This window comes from Sardina pilchardus, chromosome 15 (assembly GCF_963854185.1).
Source record: "Sardina pilchardus chromosome 15, fSarPil1.1, whole genome shotgun sequence".
NCBI lineage: Eukaryota > Metazoa > Chordata > Actinopteri > Clupeiformes > Clupeidae > Sardina > Sardina pilchardus.
The window spans coordinates 15,307,603-15,330,060 of record NC_085008.1 but is presented as its reverse complement, the minus strand read 5'-3'; the positions used below and the strand labels follow the sequence as shown (position 1 = coordinate 15,330,060).

Genomic DNA, 22,458 nt, shown 5'->3' with positions numbered 1-22,458 from the left:
TTTCAGACCAAAGCATAGGCATTTAAAGGCCTAATGACAGATGATTAAATCTATTCCGATGAGTTTTGGAACACAAGGGCATATTCTGCAGCACTTCTCATTAGCCAAGTGCCTGTTCTCTCTACCGTTGCCAAATTGAATGATAATGAAGGTCTCAAATCAAAGGATTTCGTCAGAAATCCGGAGAACGTGTACATTGAATTCCACTGCCAATTTGTTCTGAAAAGCTCATCTGGGAACATACTGCTTACCTCACTTGCACCTGACACTGGCCCAAGGGTGCCACCTGGTGGCCTCTATGCCACATTTCACTCACTTGAGCAGCTAAAAAACAGGAGGAAGAATTTCTTTTCAGACAGCGAAACAAAAGGCGAAGGCAAAATGGTACTGTTAAAAAATTTAATGTAATTCTCAAATACATTTGATATGACAATTGTACATAAACTTTTACATAACGACATGTTTCAGCAGTTAGCTGCTTTGAACTTTTTTTTATTATTGTTTTATTTTTTTGTTTTACTTTTATTGCTGAAGCTCAAAGCAAAGACACAATGTACACAGATTTTTTCTTTTTTTTTTGAATGGTCAGAAGAGGCATTTCCCCATAAAGAGGTTGACTGCACGGCCCAATCTAAATTAGTGGCGCGACAGAGAGGTCGTTTGTTGGCAGGGCAATTCAACCACTCCCTAGCATTCAGAGGCCCTTAAATCCCATATCAAATCTCCCAACTCCTTAGCTCTTGGTTGAAGCTCTTTTGACTCATATCAGTATGAATAAAGAAACAACAATATGTTCACAGGTTAAAAAAAAAAAAAACCACTCCATTCCTATTCCCTACCAAAGACAAACTGACTGACCGGGACATAAACAGGTCTAGGTGCTTCCTCAAGGAAGGGGGCGAAATGATAGAACAACGATGCACTAACCACTTAAAGCCACTAACAACCAACACAGGGGAGAGGGGCAGAGATCAACACAACTGAGCATAAAGAAAAGGACTTCCCTACTCATAGAAACCAAACCACTCAAAAAGGGGTGCAGGTTAATTTGAGGTCTCATCTGTGCAAAGCGGTTTAGGCGCAGGAGCTCACTTGCGCGACGCTCCGAAAGATTTTACAGTATTGGCTTTGGGATGGGCTGAATCACGTTTCCACTTCAAGGGGGTACCCTTAGTGTGGTGGGGCAGAGCTACCTGATGTTTACACAGAGACCACAGCGCTCTCACTGGCGCATTGAAGCACCTGACGAGTGTATTGTTCACAAGTGGATATGTAGTGTGTGGTTCCACAAACATATATGGTACACGTGGTTAAGATATGAATGTTAAAAGAGCATTTTGTTCTCGGCCCATTTCCATCGTGACTGCACTTCTGTCTAAATCGAGAGCATATGAGGTAAAAAAAAAAAAAATGCCATACCGATTAATCTGCTTTCATGTCCATCTACACTGCGCTACGATAACAAACAAGAAAATGAATGTGAAAAAAAATGTCGCTTGATGGTAAGCAAGATGAGTAATGGACTATCTAGATGCGTCTGCACGGATCAATTGTTTGCATATAATTTTTTTACAAATCTGCACGTAATGTACTAATGACTGAGAGGAATTGGGTCCGGGCAAAACAACTGTCTTGAGAGGGAGCATGCCAAAAACGTGACCTCTCGCTTGATCTCCTCTGTGCTGAGAGATCGGTTAGGACATTGCAGCTTCGCTCCTGTATCCAAATGATCAGAAATATCCTGAAAGTAAATCACAGCTGTTCTGTATATTTTTAGGTCTGCTTTAATTATTATCAAAAAGGCCCTTCACCTTCTCATTCAAACAGATTACACTTCAATATCCTGATTAGAATGTAATATGAATTTTACAAGATCAAATCTGAGGGGTTGATGTCAGGACATCAACTTCAGAATTTAGAGGCTTAACTGCAGTGCACATACACATCACGATTGTAACGGTTCCTTTAGCCAATGGCCTGCGTGCGGACTCATATTTCAGGACCTTAACAAATGTGCATTTCTTTCAACATTTTTTGTAACAATTTTAGCATAGATGTTCAATTCAGGGGCCCTCACAACACATACTTGTTATCATTTAGTATGACCGGAACCAGGTCCCGGCCAAAATGGTGGGCAACAGAAAACAGAATGGAAACAAACGGAACACAAACAATGAAGCAAGTAGCGCTTGTGCGGGCAATCTCCTAAATAACATCTTTAAAAAAAAAAAAAAAAGCCAGAGTGTAAACATTTGTACTGTAGATGGAAATCTACCACTTCACATTGACCTAAATAAGCCATTTTGATCAATGTACAACCCCTGCTAACGTATTTAAATAGTCATATTCATATTGATGGGAGAGAGAGAGAGAGAGCAAGAGAGAGAGAGAGAGAGAAAGAAAGGAGGAGAGAAAAAAGAAAGAAATACAGAAAAGTGCTGAAGAATTCCGGCCCTTTAACAAAGACGAATGCCTTACATTCATATCTGAGCCCTGTGCCCAAAGGAACGGTCCTGTGTTTCTGCTGCAGAGCAGAATGTAGAGAATGTGTTAGACAAAAAAAAAAAGAAAGACGACAACAAACACGTACACACGTATAAACAGTGACAAATCTATAGTTTGCCCAGAAAAAGTACAAAATAAAGAAGATTATCTTTACAACACCTCAAGGCTGCTTGCTCAGTAATATACATATAGATCTCAACATCTTCTTAAACCCGATAATACTCCTACAAGTAATTTTTTTTGTCTTTTTTTTAGTACTGGTTTTGTAGTTAAAATACATATTTTTCACATCAAAGGCTTTTTTTGTAGTACAAGATGAGGAGTACAATATAATACAAGGATTTAAAGAGTATTCATCTCACTGCTCCGAGGAAAGAAATATTTTTAAAAAAGGGTAGCTACGCTTCACTGAAGGAAATAAGATCAACTTTTATTAATCTATCTCTCTTTTAAGAAGTACTGAACAAACACCATTGTATTTGTGAACACTGAAATTAGCCTGCTCTGTGTGTAATAATGCCACCTCTCTCAAACAAGCAAGTAATGGCAGTATAGGTTGCAGATATGAGATATGCTTCTATTGTAAACACAGTTAAAGAGGGATGGGGATGGGGTAGCTGGGGTGAGCCATTCATCCATAGGCTGCAGTAGTAGTAGGAACTACCATTTCTAATCTCAAACCGGTCTGCTTGTCCAGATTGACTGAATGCTGAGGTCAAACTAAATCAGGAAATCAGTCAGTTAAAATCTGAATGGCTAAATGATTGCCCACTGCATTACTATGATAGGGAAATAATAATTTAGTAGTGTACCAAGCAACCAAGAAACGCCTTTCAGATCAGTGACCCAGGGTCGTTTGAGGTCACTTTTAGTCAAGGATGCTTTTGAAGGGTGTGAGTGGACCAAACGGGACTTTGAAATGAAACGAAAAGAACGGAAAGTGTCCAAAGTGTCAGAGGGCAGATAATCTCTTAACAGACTGAGAACAGCTAGAAAAAGGTTGTCTTTATAAAAGATAAAAAGCTCAGCTATTACTCCATGGAAAAAAACGAAATGTGAAATGATGTTTAAAAATGATGATCTGAGAACCGGCTGATCCTCTTCCTCTCAAAACAATTCAAGGCCTTCAGGAACTACTACTACTACTACTACTACTGCTGCTGCTGTTTTTTTTTTTTCAGTTAGTGGATAGACAGATCAAATGCATACTGTCCAAACTGTACATCCGAACCACTGTGAAATCTGTACATGTGAACCACAAGCAAATAAATCCTCAGTCACCCCCCAAACCTTCGCAGATCCTTCCATTCCGACGCCCATCCGCTCATCAATATGATGAGGCTCCGGCAAGCCATGGCGAGAGGTGCCGCAGGTCCACTGGCCCTTGTCCCTCCAGTGTGTGGAGATCGACTGTGCAGATGTGGAGCAGGGGAAAATGCCTGCATAGGATCCAGCCTGGAGCTCGTCCGCCTGCAGGAGGGACAGAGCTGCTGCTGTCTGAGGCAATGGGGTAGTCTGCTGCACTCCGCAGAGAGAGAAGGGAAAGGGGGGGGGGGGGGGGGGGGCGGGGGTGGAAGATGAGAGGAGAATAGATAAACAGAGGAAAAGAGAGATAGAAAGAGAGAGAGAGAGAGAGAGAGAGAGCAGTAGACAGAGAGAAAGAGAAAGAAAGACGGAGAGAGAGAGAGGGAGAGAGAGAGAGGTGGGTGGACAGGAGAGAAGCTGAGGTTATGTGCTCTCTGTGGACTGAGTTTCTCCTTCTTCAGCCTCACCTGTTGAGCAGACAAAGAGAGGAAAATCAGAACACCAAACTCCAGCATCCTCCAGACTGCTCCTCACCCAAGGCCAGAGGAGCCAATCAAATTCCAAACGACAAGCAACCAGTCAGACTCAGATCAGGATCCAGATAAACAACTAACCATTTCCAAGAACACAAATAGGAAATCACATAAAAAGCCAAAAGTTAACACTCTAGTCTAACTGAAACAATTTTCACATAACGAGTAGTTCCCTGGCTATAATCCATAATCAACAGACAAGCACAAGTGATGGCACAAACATGATCACAGATAAGTTAAAAAAACAAAAAAAACAATGAACTGTCAAACTTGCTGTCTACAGAGACCTCCGCATGTTTAAAAGCCTCTAATTGTTATCAGAACCAACACAAAATTTACCATTTTCAGCAGTTCTTTTCAGCAGTGCCTTTTAAAGCTTTATCATCAGGTAATTACATCATTTTATACAATTGATATAATTCCTTTTGACACGACACTACCGGCACGTACCACTGGCAGGCGCTGGCGTGGAGGCGGACGCAGAGGCCGAGGCGGCAGCCGTGGCCGAGCTGGAGGTGTGCTGGTCCTCCTCGTCGCTGTCCTCCTCGTGGGAGTGCGTGATGTCGGGCAGCGGCTCCTTGACCTCAGGCTCCTGGTCCGCGCGGCTCCGGAGCGCCAGGATGCGGTGGTGGAGAGCAGCGAACAACTGCCCCGTGTCCTTAGAGCTGGCCTGGAGAGACACCACACCGGCCATGAACACTTACTGACCAGCACAACCCAAACACCAACACCAACACCAACACCAACACCAGCACCAGCACCAGCACCAGCACCAGCACCAACACCAGCACCAACACCAGCACCAGCACCAGCACCAGCACCAGCACCAGCACCAACACCAACACCAACACCAACACCAACACCAACACCAACACCAACACAAACACAAACACAGCTCTGGCTCTACAGCAAGCCTTAGATCACCGCAGGTTAGAACAAATATATGGCCCATAAAAAAACAGACTGGAAACTAGTTCTTCAAAAATCTATTTACCAACAAATCTTTTGAGCACAACCAGTTTCTACATCGAGGAGACGCGAACCTTACCGATATGAGAAAGACCTTGACCCCCTGGTCCTCAGTGTCCATGGCCGTGATGCGGATGCTCTTCTCACTGGCCTTGTCCACCTGCATCTGAGCCCACAGCTTGGTGTTGAGGATCAGCCGCAAACTGCCCTGGGTCCTCATCACTGCACAGCGCACACAGCACACATCACAACACATCAGCCGACCTAACTACTCTCAGGGGAACGGGATTTAACAGATATGAGATAATGAAGATCTAGACATCTACCAGTTATCTCACAGCAAGTCTTTTTGGAAAAAAGAAGTAAACATTTTTAACGCCAAAAGACCACACGCGAAGGCTCCTTTTATAGTCATAAGAGCAAATGTCTAATTTGAACCGAGGAGACAAACTAAATATAAATCATGTTTATTACCCAATCTTGACTGCAGTGTTCCATCCTCTGTTGACGCCATGTCATTCAGTCGGAGTAGCCCTCGTCCTCTCTCGATCCAGGACTGGGCCGTCTTGTCAAACACGAAAAGCTTGCACTGTATCTAAGGAAACAAAACATAAACAAAAATCACACAACATGATACATTCTCAGTGCTACTAAAAGCTTGTGTTGCTCACAGCGGCGTTGGCTATATATATACTATATATATATAAAAAGTAAATCTATTTTTTCAAGCGCTTCTAACATCCCTAAAATAACACAGCATCAGGTTTTTGCCAATTTTTCAACATTAATATTGCTTATTGTTTGCGGCTGGCTAGCGCACACAAGACCAGATGGGAGATGGGTATTAGAGGCTTTGAGGCAAAGTCAGCTGGTCACTGAAAGGGGCTGTAAAGGAGCTCTCTGAGCCTGCTGAACAGGCAACCCAATGGCTGTGGTGTTCACAAACTACTTGGGGTCATGCTGTAACCTGAACTGACACTGAGAATTTTGAAATCTTGTCACTGGGTTGCTGATCGGATCATAAATAGCCACCGCAGCAAAGAGGAAGGGCCAAAGAATTGGCCAGATGGGAGTGGGCCTGGGACGCCAGACACTGCTGTTGAGCAATCAGAAGGTGTCGCGGGCCAATTTCAATGAAACTCTGATGAAGAGTTGATCTGGCGTAATAATCAAGGCAACTTGCACACTACTGGCACTACTACTGCTTGTTGTCTATGGGGACTATTTTCAGATGCTGCGTACGATATCACTGCGCCTATGGTACGTTTGCAAGTTGCCTCGATTATTACGCCAGATGAGAGTGTAGTTCCATGTCAAATCAGCCTAGAAAAACGCCAGGTTTCATTTTCAGTTGGTCTTATTGCACTTTCTAACTTGAGAGGAGACACGTTTTAAATGGGAAAATTACCAGAAATCTTAGTCACTTTTAAACATGAAGCTAGCAGGCGAGAAGCTAATGGTCTAATCCGATTCAATGATCTATGCTAGGCTGAAGCTAAAAGTTGTATCGCCAGACACACAGAATGGCTGGATGAACGAGAACAAGGTAAATATCGATTGTTTTGCTCGAGGGGAGGTGGAAAATGAGCGTATTTCCAAAAATGGCGGAATATCCTTTTAAGGATCCTGGGGACAGCATGCAGCACGTTTGCAACTGCCACCAACCAATAGTGTATTGTCGCTGTTTCCTGTATTGTGTTGTGTAAATAGGCTTGGTTGTTGACTGCCGTCTGACTGACTCAGCACAGCAAATAACAAATTAGAACTCCATTGTTTTTAACAGAGCAAACCCCACTAGAAACGTCTGCCGCACAGCCGCACAGGGTTAGAAAACTGTTCTAAAATCCTGCGCGTCAAGCCCACATCGCTGAACACCGTGTCCGGTGGGCGCTGGCCTTTACTGTGACACAACCCATCATTGCAGGCTGCACCATGCAGTGCATCCTGTGGCCCCTAGAGGTCAGCAGTACGGCCCACCTGCAGCACGTTGCTCTCTGACTCCTCCCCGGTGCGAACCTCCACCTTCTCCAGCAGGCACCTCTTGGCCGTGGCTTTGGTGTAGGCAGCAGCAGACTGCTCCAACGACTCGCCTCCGCTGCCGCCGGCGCCGGCATCTGGAACACGGATAAAAAAAACAAACGTTGACTCGCAGACAACCACAACGCTTGGGATCCGTTTGGTGTCTGTTTCAATTGATGACAACTGCTGAATTGTAGCCAATTCCAACGGCAACTCTATTCATTTACAGGCAGAAACAGTGTGTGTTAGTGTGCGTATGTGTGTACAGTAGTAGTAGTAGTAGTAGTAGTAGTAGTAGTAGTAGCAGTAATGGTACCCTTTTCTGGGGTGTTTTCCTTTGAGGAGCTAGCTGGTTCAGAGACTGGAGCAGATGATGGAGGGTCTTTACTGCCCTCCACTACTGGCTCACCGCCTTTAGGGGGACTCTGAAAGAGAGAGAGAGAGGGAGAGAAAAACAGAGAGCGAGCGAGAGAGCGAGAGAAAAACAGAGAGCGAGCGAGAGAGCGAGAGACAGACAGACAGACAGACAGACAGACAGACAGAGAGAGAGAGAGAGAGAGAGAGAGAGAGAGAGAGAGAGAGAGAGAGAGAGAGAGAGAGAGAGAGAGATAGTGATACACACAGTCAGAATGAATGGGAGACACTCCAGAGAAATACTGCTTCAGGACAAAAATAATCTCCCAGCCCTTACCAGGACACGATCAGACATGTTCTGTCCAAACACAAACTTCGCACTGGAGTCGGCATTGTTGGCAGCCTGGCTGGAGCTTCAGGGAAAACACAAGATCAGATCTGTCAGGTTGTTACCAGAAGGGTGCAAATAAGCACTCTTCAATGTCCGTAAACAAAAGCTGAGACCTACCCCGTGGTGCTGATATACTGTAGAAAGTAGTTGGTCTCCTCTGACTCGGTCAATGGCGACCCTGTGTCTTTGCTTTTCGAGGATTCACAGCTTTTCTCCACCTGAAAACATCACGAGAGGTTGCAAAGACAGTTTGCCAGACACAAAAGCAGTTTGAGAATATCAACTGTTGAAAGAACATTCCATTAACTGTAGCCATGAGCTCTCTAGAGGTTCTGCAATCAGCAAGTACATTTTTGATATGGCCCAGCTGTATAAAGCACATTTGTAAAGCAGGAAACAGGTCAGTTATTTTCCACCTCACAATGTAAGGAGGCGTGTACTCATTTTGGAACTGTTAACATGCTTTACGACCTTGCCAATGCATTACAGTGTGCTAGCGGCCTCTTTAAAAGTTAACAAGCTACCTGACAGAGTGCAAACAAGGAGTATTCAAACTCATGTGATACTTGGATTATATGCTATTTAACTGATAGTGGGAGAGACGGTTTAAGGTCAAATTTAATAAGTGTTGCGTGACGTGTTCTTAAGACAACGTATTGCCACATGACTGCAAGTTCTTGCAAAAGACCAAATCAACACCAAGTTATGGTAAGGCTACATAAAACTAATTTCTGATATGTGCCGTCAACTACAGAACATGACAAGAGTGCACATGCCAATGATAATAATCCAGTAATCTTAAAGTGAGGACACTGCCACATCGCTCCAGGCGCTCTATCAGTGTGAACACGGCCATGAGTCAGTCCCCCTGTGAGAAAGTGAGGGGGCCAAACCTTGGCTCGGTCTCGGACGTTTTGCCCGAAGACAAACGTGGCTTCCAGCGGGGCCCCCTTTCCCACAGTCTTCTCCCCCCGAGCCTTGGCACCATCCTCTGCTTTGTCACTTGCCTGGAGAACAGAGACAGGGAGGAACAATCAGCACCATTTGATCTTATAAATAACATGCACTCGCCTTGTGTGAGTGTGTGTGGGGGGGGGGAGTGGGGGTACTGTGTGAAACCCAATCCTGCCCGCAGACTATGACATACAGCACTTGAACATGCCCTTGAGCTTTGAGAGCCAAGGGTAGGCATGGTGTCACTACATCACAACAGCGGACGGGCCGAGCTCACCAATTACCTCCCCCACACCGTGGCGCTCTCTCCACATGCCCCCCTACATTGCACATGCAGCAGCCCACATACTTTAAAGTTCAATCCTTTCAATCCCTCGACTGAATTCAATACAGCATGGCAGAGGTCGTAACAGACCGTGTGATAGACAGAGCACGTACAAGAGAGAAACAGAGAGGAGCTAAATGCCTCACCGGTGACCTGGCCGCGTCCTCCTTGCTGTCCTTGGAGTGCTCGGTGCTGTTCTGAGCATCTGACGGCCCCTCGGACTGCTGGTTCACTCCGTTGGTGCTGCCCTTTGAGTCTAGCAATAGCAGAGAGGGACAACAAATACATCACCAACTTTACATCAAAAGTAACAGATAGATAGACAGATAGATAGATAGATACTTTATTGATCCCCAAGGGGAAATTCAAGAAATTCAACAGCAGCAGCACTAAGAAATTACTGTCATCCTAACTCTCGCATTCACTCCCACTAACATGCTAAAGCCATCTCCAATGCTTATGAACAATATCCTCTAACGTGTCCCCTGGACTCCGGTACCATTCTGGGCCGCGTTTCCCAAAACCATAGTTGCTAAGTAAGTTGGTTGCAACACAAATTCCCATTGCCGACCAACTAAGTTGCTAACAAGTTAGCAACTATGGTTTTGGGAAGCGCACCCCTGACTGGTCCAGCTGACTTACTGCACTGGCTGAAGGCCTTGGGTGGAGGTGCCTGGAGCATGGCTGGGCGGAGGACACTCCGGTGCTGCTCTTTGGGCTTCTGACTGGGGACGCCTGCAGATGAAGGACCGCATTAAAAACAACGACAACAACAACAACAACAAAAATCCCAAAGAGGTGAGCGTGCTAATAGTTAGACACACGTACAAACCCTGGCACAGCTCATCAACATGAGAGCAGAGGACTCCCTGTTTCCAGGAATTTGAACAGTCTCTCTGACACTTTGTTCTAGTTTTGAGTTTGCATGTATTTCTGTAGAAACTCATAAACAGCTTACTTTCTGGATATTCAGGAGGGAAAGTCTAACAGGCTAGACATTTAGGCTCGTTTCCCATACATGGATTAAGTCCTGGACTAATGAAGATCTATTGAAAAAGGACTAGGTTTAATATACAGCTCTGGAAAAAATTAGTATACATTTTTCTGATGTCAATCCTCCAGTTGCTGAGTGACATGAGTTGACGGTTATTTTCAAATTTGCAGTGTTCTCTCAATTTTGAACATGACTATCAACTCATTTGAATGTCACTCAGTAACTGTAGAACGACATCAGAAAAATGATGGTGGTCACTTCATTTTTCCAGAGCTGTATGTTCAGGAAAGCGGCCCATAATCTGGTTATCAGCTGTGCAGTCCTGGTTTAACAAGGATTGGAGTAGTAAAGCAATACACTGCACATGTGCCTTTACCTGCACTTGGGGCTTGGCCATGGATCAGCGTTGGGGGTTTCAAGCGAAAGCCAACCGTCTTCTCCTCTGATAATAACAATGAGCAGGCACAAAGATTAGCTTGTTTATGAAAAACATACCACCAGCACAATGCCTGGAAGGAGTGCAAAAATCCCAACCTGGTTCTGAATCCGAATTTCCAGTCGGAGACTGGCAGAAACTGGATGGCATGAACACATTATTCTTGGAAACTGCGAGGGGAAAAAATCATGCATCAGAACAGATTTACAGACTCTCCAATATACTCTCTGTCCTGAATAAATTCACAGAAATGTTCCTTTGGTTTTAATTAACAGTTACCGGAGTTGGAAGGTGGGAAATGTGTTAATGACGAAGTCCTCTCCCTCTTGACAGGAGGGCTATAACTGTCCTCTTTATCCGAATCTGAAACACAAGTGGATGTCAGTGAGCATGATTACAGTTTTTTTTTACTTGAATACCTTATTAAAAAGATACGATTAAAGCTCCTCACCCTCTCCATCTTCAGCACTGGACCCATCCAGAGACCTCTGCAGATCCATGGAAAAATAAACTTCATCAATTTCATAATCATTTAAAAAATGACAGAACATTTAAATTGTGCTGTTATTTGTTAATTTATTTAAAATATATCTGCCTTACCTTCTGAGCTTTATCTTTCTGAAATACAAACACAGGTGGCGCTATGGCAGGTTTTTCTGCAATACAAAAACAATCTGTGTTACAATAGCTCAATGGAAGTGATCGCAACACACACCTGTACAAACAGATAGAGACAAATACAGTGAAATAGACAATATCGACTCCAATAATTTGGACATGTGAAATAGCTGGCTATACGTATCTAGGCTTGGTCAAGCTGTCTTCTTAGTTCAGCATCATGCCTCCATGAAAAACAGGAGTACAGTCAGTCAGAGTAACTGACAAAAGTGAGAGAGAGAGAGAGAAGGACAGACCAAGAGACCTGCACTGGATCAGTTGAAGACACCATTCCACCCTTCTCCAAAATTCCACCATTCTTTTCAGTCATACTTAATTAAAACGCATTGCTCTGACATGTTTTAATTCCCATTGCTTCTCCTGTTGAAGCACAGTTGAGCAAGCACACTTTTGCAGTTTCGTGGAGTGTCAAGCACATTACTTGAGCTGTCGTCGCTTCTTAATTATGCTGTTTTAAAAATAGCAAACCTCAGGGGTACTCAATTTGCATATAGCCTCTATCCCATAATCAGTCTATTAAATTGGGAACCACGCCATAATAAACACTCACACCATGGGTCAGCACTATAATAAACACTCACAAGTTACAACATGGTGTATACTAGGTTTAACACTTGACATATCACATGCATGATAGAGGACAGCACTGCTGTTCAGATGGAATTACTCACCTAAATATTCAATTGAACATTTTGCGCTTAAGCTAGCCCAATTAACCGGCAATTATACCGGCTATTACTGTGAGAATAGTGTATCATGACAGTATAGTCTTGTATTGCAAATTATTCTATAGTCCAATTCCAATTCTGAGACTTGTTTAGCAGTAAGAGACATTTTGCATTGCTTTCAATAACTCCATCTTATGGTGCCCTTTCCCAAGTAATCGCAACAGTGTCACACTTTGAAGACTGGCTGGACCCTGCCCTGATCATTTCTATATTGGGTGTTGCATGAAAATTTGATAAACAAAGAGACTGGCTACTATTACTGAAGCTCATTGTACGTCAAAGATGCCCAACTAGTGTTTGTTTCAAAACCCCCAGTCCAAAGGCTTGCTTCATCAGAGAATACTGTACTAGTCCAGAGATGTAGCACATCATTCTGTGGCCCGGAGCCAGGCTCCGGAGTCATGAGACGATATACTCACTGAGCCTAGAATAGGTCGAGCCACTCGGCGGGGGCTTCTATTTGAGTGCTGCTCATCCACAGCAGCTGAGACGGGCCAAAATGTTGTCCATACAGGCTGGCTAGTGTATTTAAAGGACGACAGAAATGTCCAAAAGAAACATAGCGCCTGTATAATTTGCCTCTGGGCTATTTTTAGTCTGTGGTGATGTTGGCTCAGCTTGCAAATACGTGTATGACTCAGGTTACTTTAATTTCACAGTCCGTGAACAAGCACTGCGTTCGCATGTCCCTGAGGGTCACAAGTGATGTGATGCAAGTGAAGTGATGATGACCCCATTTTGTGGCAGAGTTGTGTCAATATTAAGGCAAAACTGGGCGATTTTCACCTCAGGTTAGTCTGAGTTAGGTTTTCAATTCTCATTTAATAAAGATGAGCTCTGTGCATCCCTGAAGTATGAACCAATACATTTCAATGCCCTTAAATGGATTAAACATTCTTCTCTGCTGTAGAAATACAGAAATGACTATCTAGAGTCATTTAAAGTTTCAGCTCAAGGGCTTTCCTATGGTCAAAAGTTAATTTTCTTGCTAACAGCCACAATAATATTTTAAAAAGTACCCTACGTCTAATAACACCATCACACATTTCATTTCACTAGTATAAACTTTTTTCAACAACACGACAAACCAAACTGTGTGAAAATGCAGAGTCCTTTAATATAGCACAATGCATATAAATTCCTAAGAAAATATACATTTTAATGTGCAATAATTTCTCAACCATGGACTGGTCAGGGTCAAAACTCTGGGTCTTTTGTCTAGCCTAACTCCTGACAGCTGAACCTTAAAAATAATTTCCAATCCTCCCAAGATACACTGAAAGGATCAAGCCTTTCACACAAGGTCTGATTAGCCTGGTTGTGCATTTGTTATTGGGACAATACTAAGTAATGGATGTGTACAGCATGTAAAGCACAAATGGTTCAGAGACTGTTAGGATGCTTTATCTTTTATCAGTAGCCGGTGTCATCGTAGGATACTAGTGTCCTTAGGTAAATGTCACACACACACACAAAACTCAATGACAATTAAGGATACACGTGAGATGTTAATTTTACAAACTACACCCTGATGCGAATTTACTTTATGCGGCTACTTAGTATCAATGCAATACATATTTTCAGCGTCTGGCACTTCTCTGATCTGTAAGCTTCTCTCTACACTCACCCTCATCAGCCATGCTGTCATCTCTGATCCCTAGCTCTGGTTTTAACAATCACTGGTGAACACCTCACAATCCTCCTGGTAAAACACTGAACAAGGAGAAGAATCATTAGCTGTATAAGAGTGATGTAGACAAACTATGGCAAGTCTCTAAGTTAAACTTAGATACTGATCTCAAGTGGACGATATCAGACACATACAACAAAGTATGTCTATGCTACTTTTATCTAGTAGTAGGCCTACTGTAGGAAGAAACCGAGAAGGCATCGAGTGGACGTATGTGATAGACATTAGTCTTTCTAACTCTTACATTCACCTGTGCTGTAAGCCTCTTAGGTCTAGAGGGGGTGTGACCTCTTGATTCCAGCTTGTCCTTTCCGGGTACCATTTGCAGAAATGTTTGATTCGTTCTTAAATATTTCTTCACTAACATTCGACACGAAACTCTGGACTGGGCAATTTAGTATGGGTGTCAATGTTCAACACCTCAAAGTCTCGAAAGAAAAAAATTGTATTTTACTTGTGCAGTACGTTGGAGGCCGGTGGTTGAACATTGTGCGAGTGACAAACTACAAACCTAGAGGATGCAACTGGTTTAGACCGCCAGTCACGTCAGATCCAGCTAATCTAAATCCCAACAGTGCATCTGATTTCCTCGGCGAGACATGCTGGATTAGAACTGGAAGAAAAAAATCCTAGAGGCGGATTAACAATGCATGTCCGTTTGACGGAAACCAAATGACCAAATCCGTTTACTTTCGCTAACGCAACCTTTCACAAAACGGTTGTCGTCCTAACTACCCTGTACCCATCCCATCAACTTCTTCAAATGGATGAAGTAGAAGCACATCTAGGAATCCAAATAACGTTGAAGGTTAGCCTACAAGATTTGCACAATATCGTTGTTTTATTTCTGAGTATGTATCGTGAAGGTTCTCTTGCGTACTCTGCTTACAATGACGCTTCGTTATCTGGTGTTACGATCATTCAACAACCCTGGGTTAATATTAGATAGATGATTAAATGGCCAGTTTGCACACTTACGTCAATTAGCTAATATTAACGTTAGCAACTTAACGTTCAAACCTGGCTCAAGTTGATATACTTGACCACATCGTTAAAAGCTTAACAAATCTCTGTCAAAATAACAATACGCCTCTAAATTACACCAACAGGATTTTAACTTCAAAATCATGATTCCGAAAACGCTTTATTAGTTCTCTTGTTTTGTGAGTCGGATTGGCCTGCCTCCCATCCCCTCCCTCCTCTCATGAAAATACTGCTTGCTAGCTATGATCAGGATCACAACCCTGAGTAGTTTCTCCAACGCCTTTCTATCGCTTCCACTCAGTTCAAGGCTGCGACTCATCAGTACTTTGCATCATACTTCATACACATTTCTGACAACACAGACACAAATTAATTCACTGTATATGAGGTTAAGTTCCCTTTCGCATTCAGAGAGTGCTTACCTTCGTTTGCCAAGTCCGCCATTTTACTTCCTTACTAACACCCATGATCCCCTGCGAGTGACATGCGCGTTTCCTCTTTGTTGGCATGTGTTCGAGTTGTGTTGTTAATTTCATAAGCACCTACCCCTCGTTACTTCCCAGTTACCCTACTTCTGTTTAGTACAGTATCCTTGCTGAACAGGGAAGTGAGAGAAAAAAATGGTAAGAATATTATACTTTAACACAAAAGGAAAAAAATACTGTGTATATTCTAAATTAAGAAATAAATAATTAAATGCACAGCCCACCACCAGATGGCAGGATTTAACAATAACTCCAGCAATACACAACCAATCACAAGAAAACAAACAGTAAAAACTTTTTATTTCATACATTTAATCTTATATCATACGTTCATAGTATTATTGTATACAAAAATAGAGTGGGCTGCATTTCTATAAAGGTAAATACACAATAATAGATTTTTTATTGACTGGCAATACCAGAAAAAAGAGCAATTACCTCTAGAACATTATTCAGTAAAGTAGTAAAGTAGGCCACGTTACCAAAGTGCTTCTTTGTAGACCGGTATTATTTGCATATAGGATTATATGTTTCCAAGGCTACACACCAAGAAAGGACAGAATAGGCCAAACCTAGGAGTGTTTAAAATGCCAAAGATACCAGGGAGCAAAGATAGGTGTATTCAAGATAGGTGTATTCAAGTATCAATCTTATCTTAGCACTCCATTCATATTTCATTATTAAACCTATAATTATTAAAAGTATAACCATTCAAAATGCTATGCTCCAGGCTCCAGCCGGCACAGGGGGCGATGAGCAGTTTTACATTTGACTTCTGGTTTGCATGGATTTTTAAGGAAGAAAAAAATAAAAGAATCTGAAAATGTTTACTACTCTTAAATGTTCCCTTTTATATATATAAAAAAATCAAACAAACAAACAAAAAACATACTAAACAGAAACATACCATGTGACATTTGTGACAACTACAAACATGGAAAATATCAAATATTGCTTTGTTATGACCTTGGAATATTTTTTTTAGCAAACATGGACAATGGTTCCCTTGTGATTATATCAGATTGTTTTCCTATGTGAATACAATCTAGAATTTATCTGAATCAAATATTTAAATTTCAATGAAAATCAAGAGCCAAATCTGTGTATTTGGTGCAAATGCTGATAGCATGTTCTCATTTACCTCAACATTTATACACATGGGTACAATGACTACACCAAGACGAACATTCATGATGTCTCTGATCCCTTAAGATTAGATTGGAGTTTAAATCATAGAGTTAGTTTAGAATTAAAATAACTCTAAACTATCAAACTAACCAAACATGACAAGGCCTTTGTGGTATAAAGTTCACGCTCACTCCTACTCTCCATCTTGTATTATTTGATACGTGGGACCTGGTTTCCGGTATAAACAATAGTGCTGAAGTATAAAGATCACATCAAAAAATATGGAGAACAAACCCAAGCCAAACTTTGTTGGATCTCCAAAAATGAGTCTCCATTTATCTGTAATTCAACAAACAAGCAAAACACCATCAGTCTTACAACACTTCTATGCACCCAAACCTAAGAAAACACAGATAGCAAATGTGTATGTATGTGTTTTGAGTCTGATGACATGCCGTTAGTGCTGCTCACCATTATTGTACGACTGCAGGAACATCTGAATGATGCTGAAACTGCCTCCAGTGAAATCGAGCAGCACATTGCCAATGCTCCAGCCTTCTGTGCTCTTCCTCTGGAAGTTCATGTAGGCCTAAAGAGGATTTGACATTAAATAATGTATACATTCATACTGCAAGTGTAGTGTAGTCAGTGCATGGACTAACTGTAACTGTACCAGCAACTGATATAACTGGTATTACTTGGTATAGCTACCTGAGGGATGTACTTGACCAAAGTGACAGCCAGTTTAATGTAGGAAAAGTAGTATAGGTAATCCAGCCAGGTAATCTTTCCAGCCACGGCCACGAAGAGGGAAATCAGCGCAAAGGTCCAGCCCAACACTAGTAAGCCGATGGCTACCCTTGACACTTTCTGCCCTCCTCTCTGTACGGCAAATAATCACATCAAACGAATGCAACAATACACAATACATAATACATAATACAGCCTGTAATCTACATACAGTTACTGATATACCATCATTTGAATAGAGTGCCTTCGCCATTACTACTCTGTTGATAAGTTATTGGCATCTTTCCCTATGGTTAAGATATGCTGAATCTCAGCACACACACAATAACATGAAAATATTCATGTTTTAATATAATAGGTTGACATTGGAGCTAGCGAGACAATGTGGTGAATGGAAAAGCACAATAACACAATCTGTAACAGCCATGGTTACATTCCGTTCTGTTCTGTTCAAATAATGTTTCACCTGCTGAAAAACGTGTGGAGACAGAGCTTTTACAGCCATATTACTTCAGCTATCGTACATCTCATCCACACCTCTAAACTTTGCTGATTCTGTGATTTTTTTAAAAAGACAAGTTAAGAGCCACCTGTTTAGACAGGCTTTCATGTCACTCATTGCATTCACTGAGTTTTCCTTTTGTAACTTGCTGCCTACAGTATGTACCTTTTGTTTTACTTTTTATATTGTTGTGGATCCTGTTTAGTGCTACCTGCTCTTGTAAAGCTCTTTGTGATTTGTGTCTCTTTTGTGTTATATTTACATTTATTCATTTGGCACACATTCATCCAGAGCGACTACCTTACTTAAAGTACTAACTATTCTAATGATGTATTTGCATATCAGTTTTAATATAGTCTCCTTTCAGTTGAACAAGTTCTCATAATACCAGGAACTTCAAGATACAGTAGGACAGCATTTCCTGATTTGATATGAAGTTTCAGTTCCTCACCTCATACATAGCACACTGGCAGATATACACCAGGCACAGCAGCACCGCATGAAGGCTGAAAAACACATCATTGGCATCCACAGGGTTCACTCCATTTGGATCCTTTTTCAAGAACTCCTCCTGTCCGTTAAAGATAGATATTTTATTGAAGTGTACCATATGCTTTAAAAAAACAAAACAAAAAAAACACACACACACACACACACACACACACTACAAACATGTTGAGCTGAATTCCTACCAAGATCATTTGCTCATAATAGGTAACACTGGCTGTCACGGTATCCTTTCTCCAAACAGAAGGTGTTGTTGCACACTCAAAATTTTGACGCACACACTTTTTTTCTGTTTGGTTTAGGGTCATTCCACCTCAATTCAACGGATTTTAGAGAAAATTTCTGCTTGACCATCTCAGATTTGCTTCAAACTTTTACCATCTAAAGAGTAACCATCTAAACTAACTTAGCCAAAATATTAGATCGGTATACCTAACACATCCAGAGAAAAACATTTTTGAACATGGTACCCCCCTTCTGATTTTTGGCACATTGGCGCCCTCATCTAAATCTGCAGCAAAGTTCAGATGTCATTATCTCAAAAAGTGTTCAAGCTGAAGACTTCAAATTTTCTGTGAATAATGATTGCTACCTATAGATTCCACATATTCATTCGTAAGTCGTATGTGTTGACACTGACTGTGTTTCAATCTTGTGAAATCAGAAGAAAAATGGCAGATTTCTTTCACACCCCCACATTGGGTGCCCCATTACACAATTTGTAAACAAAATGTTTGGCAAATGGTTATGTCTCTCTACAGGAGTGTTTTAGCTGTCTTTGAAAAAGTAATGAAGAGGTGTCTATATTGCTTTTTTGTTGGAAGTATTGTAACACAAAACTGAAAAACAATCAATTTGGATAATATTGTATCTCCCCATTACAGAGGTATGACAAGCTATACCAATGAATTGAACACATCTCCAGAAAGAGTATGGAATGGGCTTTCAGACTGTGAAATTTCAAGATGGTATTATGGCTATGGTTATTGAAATGTTATTTTTGAAATATTGGTCTACTATAACAACACATTGCTGATATCCATGAACAGTGACATCTAGTGGCATTAAGTAGTGACAGCACCAATTTATTTCGGAAATACAGGAAATATTTTATTAGTTCATCACTCAGCAAGTAAATGAAAATATAAATGTTTAACAGTATGAGACATAAACATCTGATACTTAGGAATAAGACAAGGATTATGAAATAATTAAATAATAGCACAAAAAAGCAATGCTAATTGTTGTAATAGACCAATATTTAAAAAAAAAAATTTTAATAACTGCAGCCATAATACCATCTTGAAATTTCACAGTCTGAAAGCCCATTTCATACTCTTTCTGGAGATGTGTTCAGTTCATTGGTATAGCTTGTCATACCTCTGTAATGGGGAGATACAATATCATCCAAATTGATTATTTTTCAGTTTTGTGTTACAATACTTCCAACAAAAAAGCAATATAGACACCTCTCAATTACTTTTTCAAAGACAGCTTAAACACTTCTGTAGAAAGACATAACCATTTGTCCAACATTTTGTTTACAAATTGTGTAATGGAGCACCCAATGTGGGGGTTGAAAAAAAATCTGCCATTTTTCTTCTGATTTCACAAGATTGAAACACAGTCAGTATCAATACATACGGCCTACGAATGAATATGTGGAATCTATAGGTAGCAATCATTATTCCCAGATAATTTGAAGTCTTTAGCTTGAACACTTTTTGAGATAATGACATCTGAACGTTGATGCAGATTTAGATGAGGGCGCCAATGTGCCAAAAATCAGAAGGGGGGTACCATGTTCAAAAACGTTTTTCTCTGGATGTATTAGGTATACCAATCTAATATTTTGGCTAAGTCAGTTTAAATGGTTACTCTTCAGGTGGTAAAATTTTGAAGGAAATCTGAGATGGTCAAGCAGAAGGCATTTGTTGAAATGAGGTGGAATGACCCTTTAAGCATTTAGTCGCTCATCACCACAACCAGGTGTGTGTTTACTTTTTGCTCAGATTACTGAAACCTACTGAATTCACCAGTCATGATGGCACTCAAAAGAATGGGAGCTCCTACCTTAAAGTAGGGTACCCAGAAAAGGCCCACATTGAAGACACTATAGGCAAAGAATCCAGTTAGGTTGAGTGCGAGGAAATCAAAGTTCAGGCCCACAACACTATTAAGGGAATGCACAGACAGCGTTTATAAACACCACACATATCCACTCGGAACCGTTTAAAGACAGAAATGGGGTCAAGACAAGACAGTACCTTTTCCGTCTCCAGTTTTCATATGCCTGAGGATAGAACGAAATAGACCACGCCACAAAGTAGATCCAACCAATGACTTGATTGATTATTGCAAGAATGTTACTTCTGACCACCAGAAATCTGATCCTCGTTGTGAGACTAAAAAGACACAGAAAATAGGCTTGAATTAGCCATTAATTGAACATGTAACTCACTTTTGGTACACTTTAGAATTAATGTTTAAAACTGGAATGTGGTTAATAATTTAGATCAGTGGATCTTATGTCAGGCATACCTGGATATTTCTGTATTGTTACTGTATAAGTAAGCAGTGACTTGACCTACATCTTTTGCCAGGACCTCAAACTGAGTGGAGGTGCTTTCAGCTGGAAGAAGCACCTGTAATGAATTAAGTGAAATGTGAGTGAAAATGATTAACACTCAATGCAAAGTTATGAGTCATGTGTCACTCCAAATTGTGTCACCTCCAGGCCCAATGATCAGAATTAAAGTGATAGCCCTACCTGTCTGGGAAGTCCAAGGACTGCAGTGTAATTCTGTGATGCAAAGGTGATGTTGAAAAGGATGGCAACAGTGACGTTCAGTGAGGCACTACATAAAGAAATAATAAAAACGCATGGTTAGGCTACTGTGCGCCCAACCTACGTACAATAACACAATATTTGTGATCCCTAGATTACCTTGAGCCAATAGTAATATTCTTAGATGCCCCTTGCTCTAAATCTACTGTTCCCGGGGCAGTGAGGAGCACACTTGAGTCTGAAACACACGCGCAAAGAAACATATGGTAAGCTATCACTGAACGGCGCACGATGACATGCTATTCAAATGCTTATTTCGGTTTGGTTGGACTTCGGTTTTGCTTACCACTTAAAACGGCCAACCAGCATATGCCCACTACGGACAAAAACAGTCGGAGACCTGGTGACATCTTCGGTTTGTCAGGACATTCACAACTGTTGACAGAATTTAGCCGATACATCATGGAATGAACACTGCTGCTATGCTAATTGTCCATCAGACTTGGCTAATCATACATTATAGGCTAACCTCTGACATGCATGCACAATATTTGAATGAAAGGGAAAAAGTAATATTGTAGTAAAAATAGAGTAAATACCTGCACGTTGAACATCTTAGAGGTCTTACACAGACAGCCTGCCTAGTTGTCCTTTCTTCGGTAAACACCACTACAAGTTCCGTGCTCGCAGTTGGTCATATGACTTTGCTCAGCTGACATGAATGTGACGTTTAGGGCATGTTGCGTTCATGCGTAGGCCGGCCAGAAATCTGAGGTGCCTGTTTAGTGCTGGTCGAGTGCAAGTTATTTAGCTATTGCTATCTTGGCAATCAGGAATCCTGCGGGAAGAATCAAGAATGTTAGGCTATGTTTTTGAAAGTCTTTCTCTACTCCTATCTCACCTGTCGGCCACCTAGAGTACGGCTATGCCTGATTGTAGCCTACCACAGTGCGTATGCGAACCACGGCCTGGCACTAGGCCTACAACATGAAGATAAAATAGGCTACTATACACATTAATGACAGGGCTCTGCAAACATTATTATCAAAAGAGCCATTTTGCCCCCTCTGTTGCCAAAAAAAATTGTCGGGAGCCGTAAAAAATCACAGAGCTCGTAAACTTCTACAACCACTGAAACAGAAGTGCAGTGTGCATTATGCCTAGGCTACTTTGAAGTAGGCCTAGCCTAAATTAAACAGTGAATTGTAGGCCTATTTAAGTTCTTCCTATATTTGTGTAAAAGTAGAATAAAAACTAGCCCACTTTATAAAACATTTAGCTGCAGCTTAGCAGCTTTAAGAATACGTTTTCTTTTTGGGTATATATTTTCTAATAGTTAGGCAGGGTTTGCACACTCCAAAAGCTGCCAACAGGTACAGGCATGGGCTGTTGACCTTGATATGGTATATTTTTGTTGAAAAAGTATAAATTAG

At 41.5% G+C, this 22,458-nt stretch overlaps 2 protein-coding genes across 3 annotated transcripts; both read right to left on the bottom strand.

The window, feature by feature from the left end:
• Positions 1-385: 385 nt before the first annotated feature.
• ranbp3a (RAN binding protein 3a) lies at positions 386-15,348 on the bottom strand. 2 transcript variants are annotated; one of them, XM_062555716.1, is made up of 17 exons: positions 15,288-15,348; positions 11,386-11,441; positions 11,237-11,273; positions 11,065-11,148; positions 10,884-10,955; positions 10,726-10,791; positions 9,998-10,090; positions 9,502-9,611; positions 8,970-9,083; positions 8,194-8,294; positions 8,023-8,098; positions 7,648-7,756; positions 7,290-7,426; positions 5,787-5,907; positions 5,392-5,534; positions 4,794-5,013; positions 386-4,277 (listed from the first exon to the last, which is right to left on the bottom strand). In XM_062555716.1, the coding sequence occupies exons 1-17, from the start codon at positions 15,307-15,309 to the stop codon at positions 4,234-4,236; spliced, it is 1,605 nt and encodes a 534-aa protein (XP_062411700.1). In that variant the 5' UTR covers positions 15,310-15,348; the 3' UTR covers positions 386-4,233. The 2 variants fall into 2 exon arrangements, with proteins under 2 accessions (XP_062411700.1, XP_062411701.1); XM_062555717.1 differs by lacking the exon at positions 15,288-15,348 and adding an exon at positions 13,819-14,079.
• A 285-nt stretch (positions 15,349-15,633) lies between these two features.
• On the bottom strand, positions 15,634-21,717 carry ctns (cystinosin, lysosomal cystine transporter). The gene is made up of 11 exons (XM_062556707.1): positions 21,625-21,717; positions 21,372-21,460; positions 21,185-21,263; positions 21,008-21,095; positions 20,779-20,882; positions 20,505-20,642; positions 20,311-20,410; positions 18,182-18,301; positions 17,190-17,360; positions 16,950-17,067; positions 15,634-16,817 (listed from the first exon to the last, which is right to left on the bottom strand). Exons 2-11 carry the CDS (start codon positions 21,433-21,435, stop codon positions 16,672-16,674), a joined length of 1,128 nt encoding a protein of 375 aa, XP_062412691.1. The 5' UTR covers positions 21,436-21,460; positions 21,625-21,717; the 3' UTR covers positions 15,634-16,671.
• Positions 21,718-22,458: the final 741 nt, after the last annotated feature.

Coding starts and splice junctions, on each gene's coding strand:
- ranbp3a (XM_062555716.1), bottom strand. CDS start 15,309: ATGGCGGACTTGGCAAACGAAG. Junction 11,442..15,287: donor GGCGGACTTGGCAAACGAAG/GTAAGCACTCTC, acceptor TTTGTATTGCAG/AAAAACCTGCCATAGCGCCA. Junction 8,295..8,969: donor ACGTCCGAGACCGAGCCAAG/GTTTGGCCCCCT, acceptor TGATGTTTTCAG/GTGGAGAAAAGCTGTGAATC.
- ctns (XM_062556707.1), bottom strand. CDS start 21,435: ATGTCACCAGGTCTCCGACTGTTTTTGTCCGTAGTGGGCATATGCTGG. Junction 20,411..20,504: donor GAAAACTGGAGACGGAAAAG/GTACTGTCTTGT, acceptor TTCCCTTAATAG/TGTTGTGGGCCTGAACTTTG. Junction 17,361..18,181: donor GCCAGTGTGCTATGTATGAG/GTGAGGAACTGA, acceptor TTTGCCGTACAG/AGAGGAGGGCAGAAAGTGTC.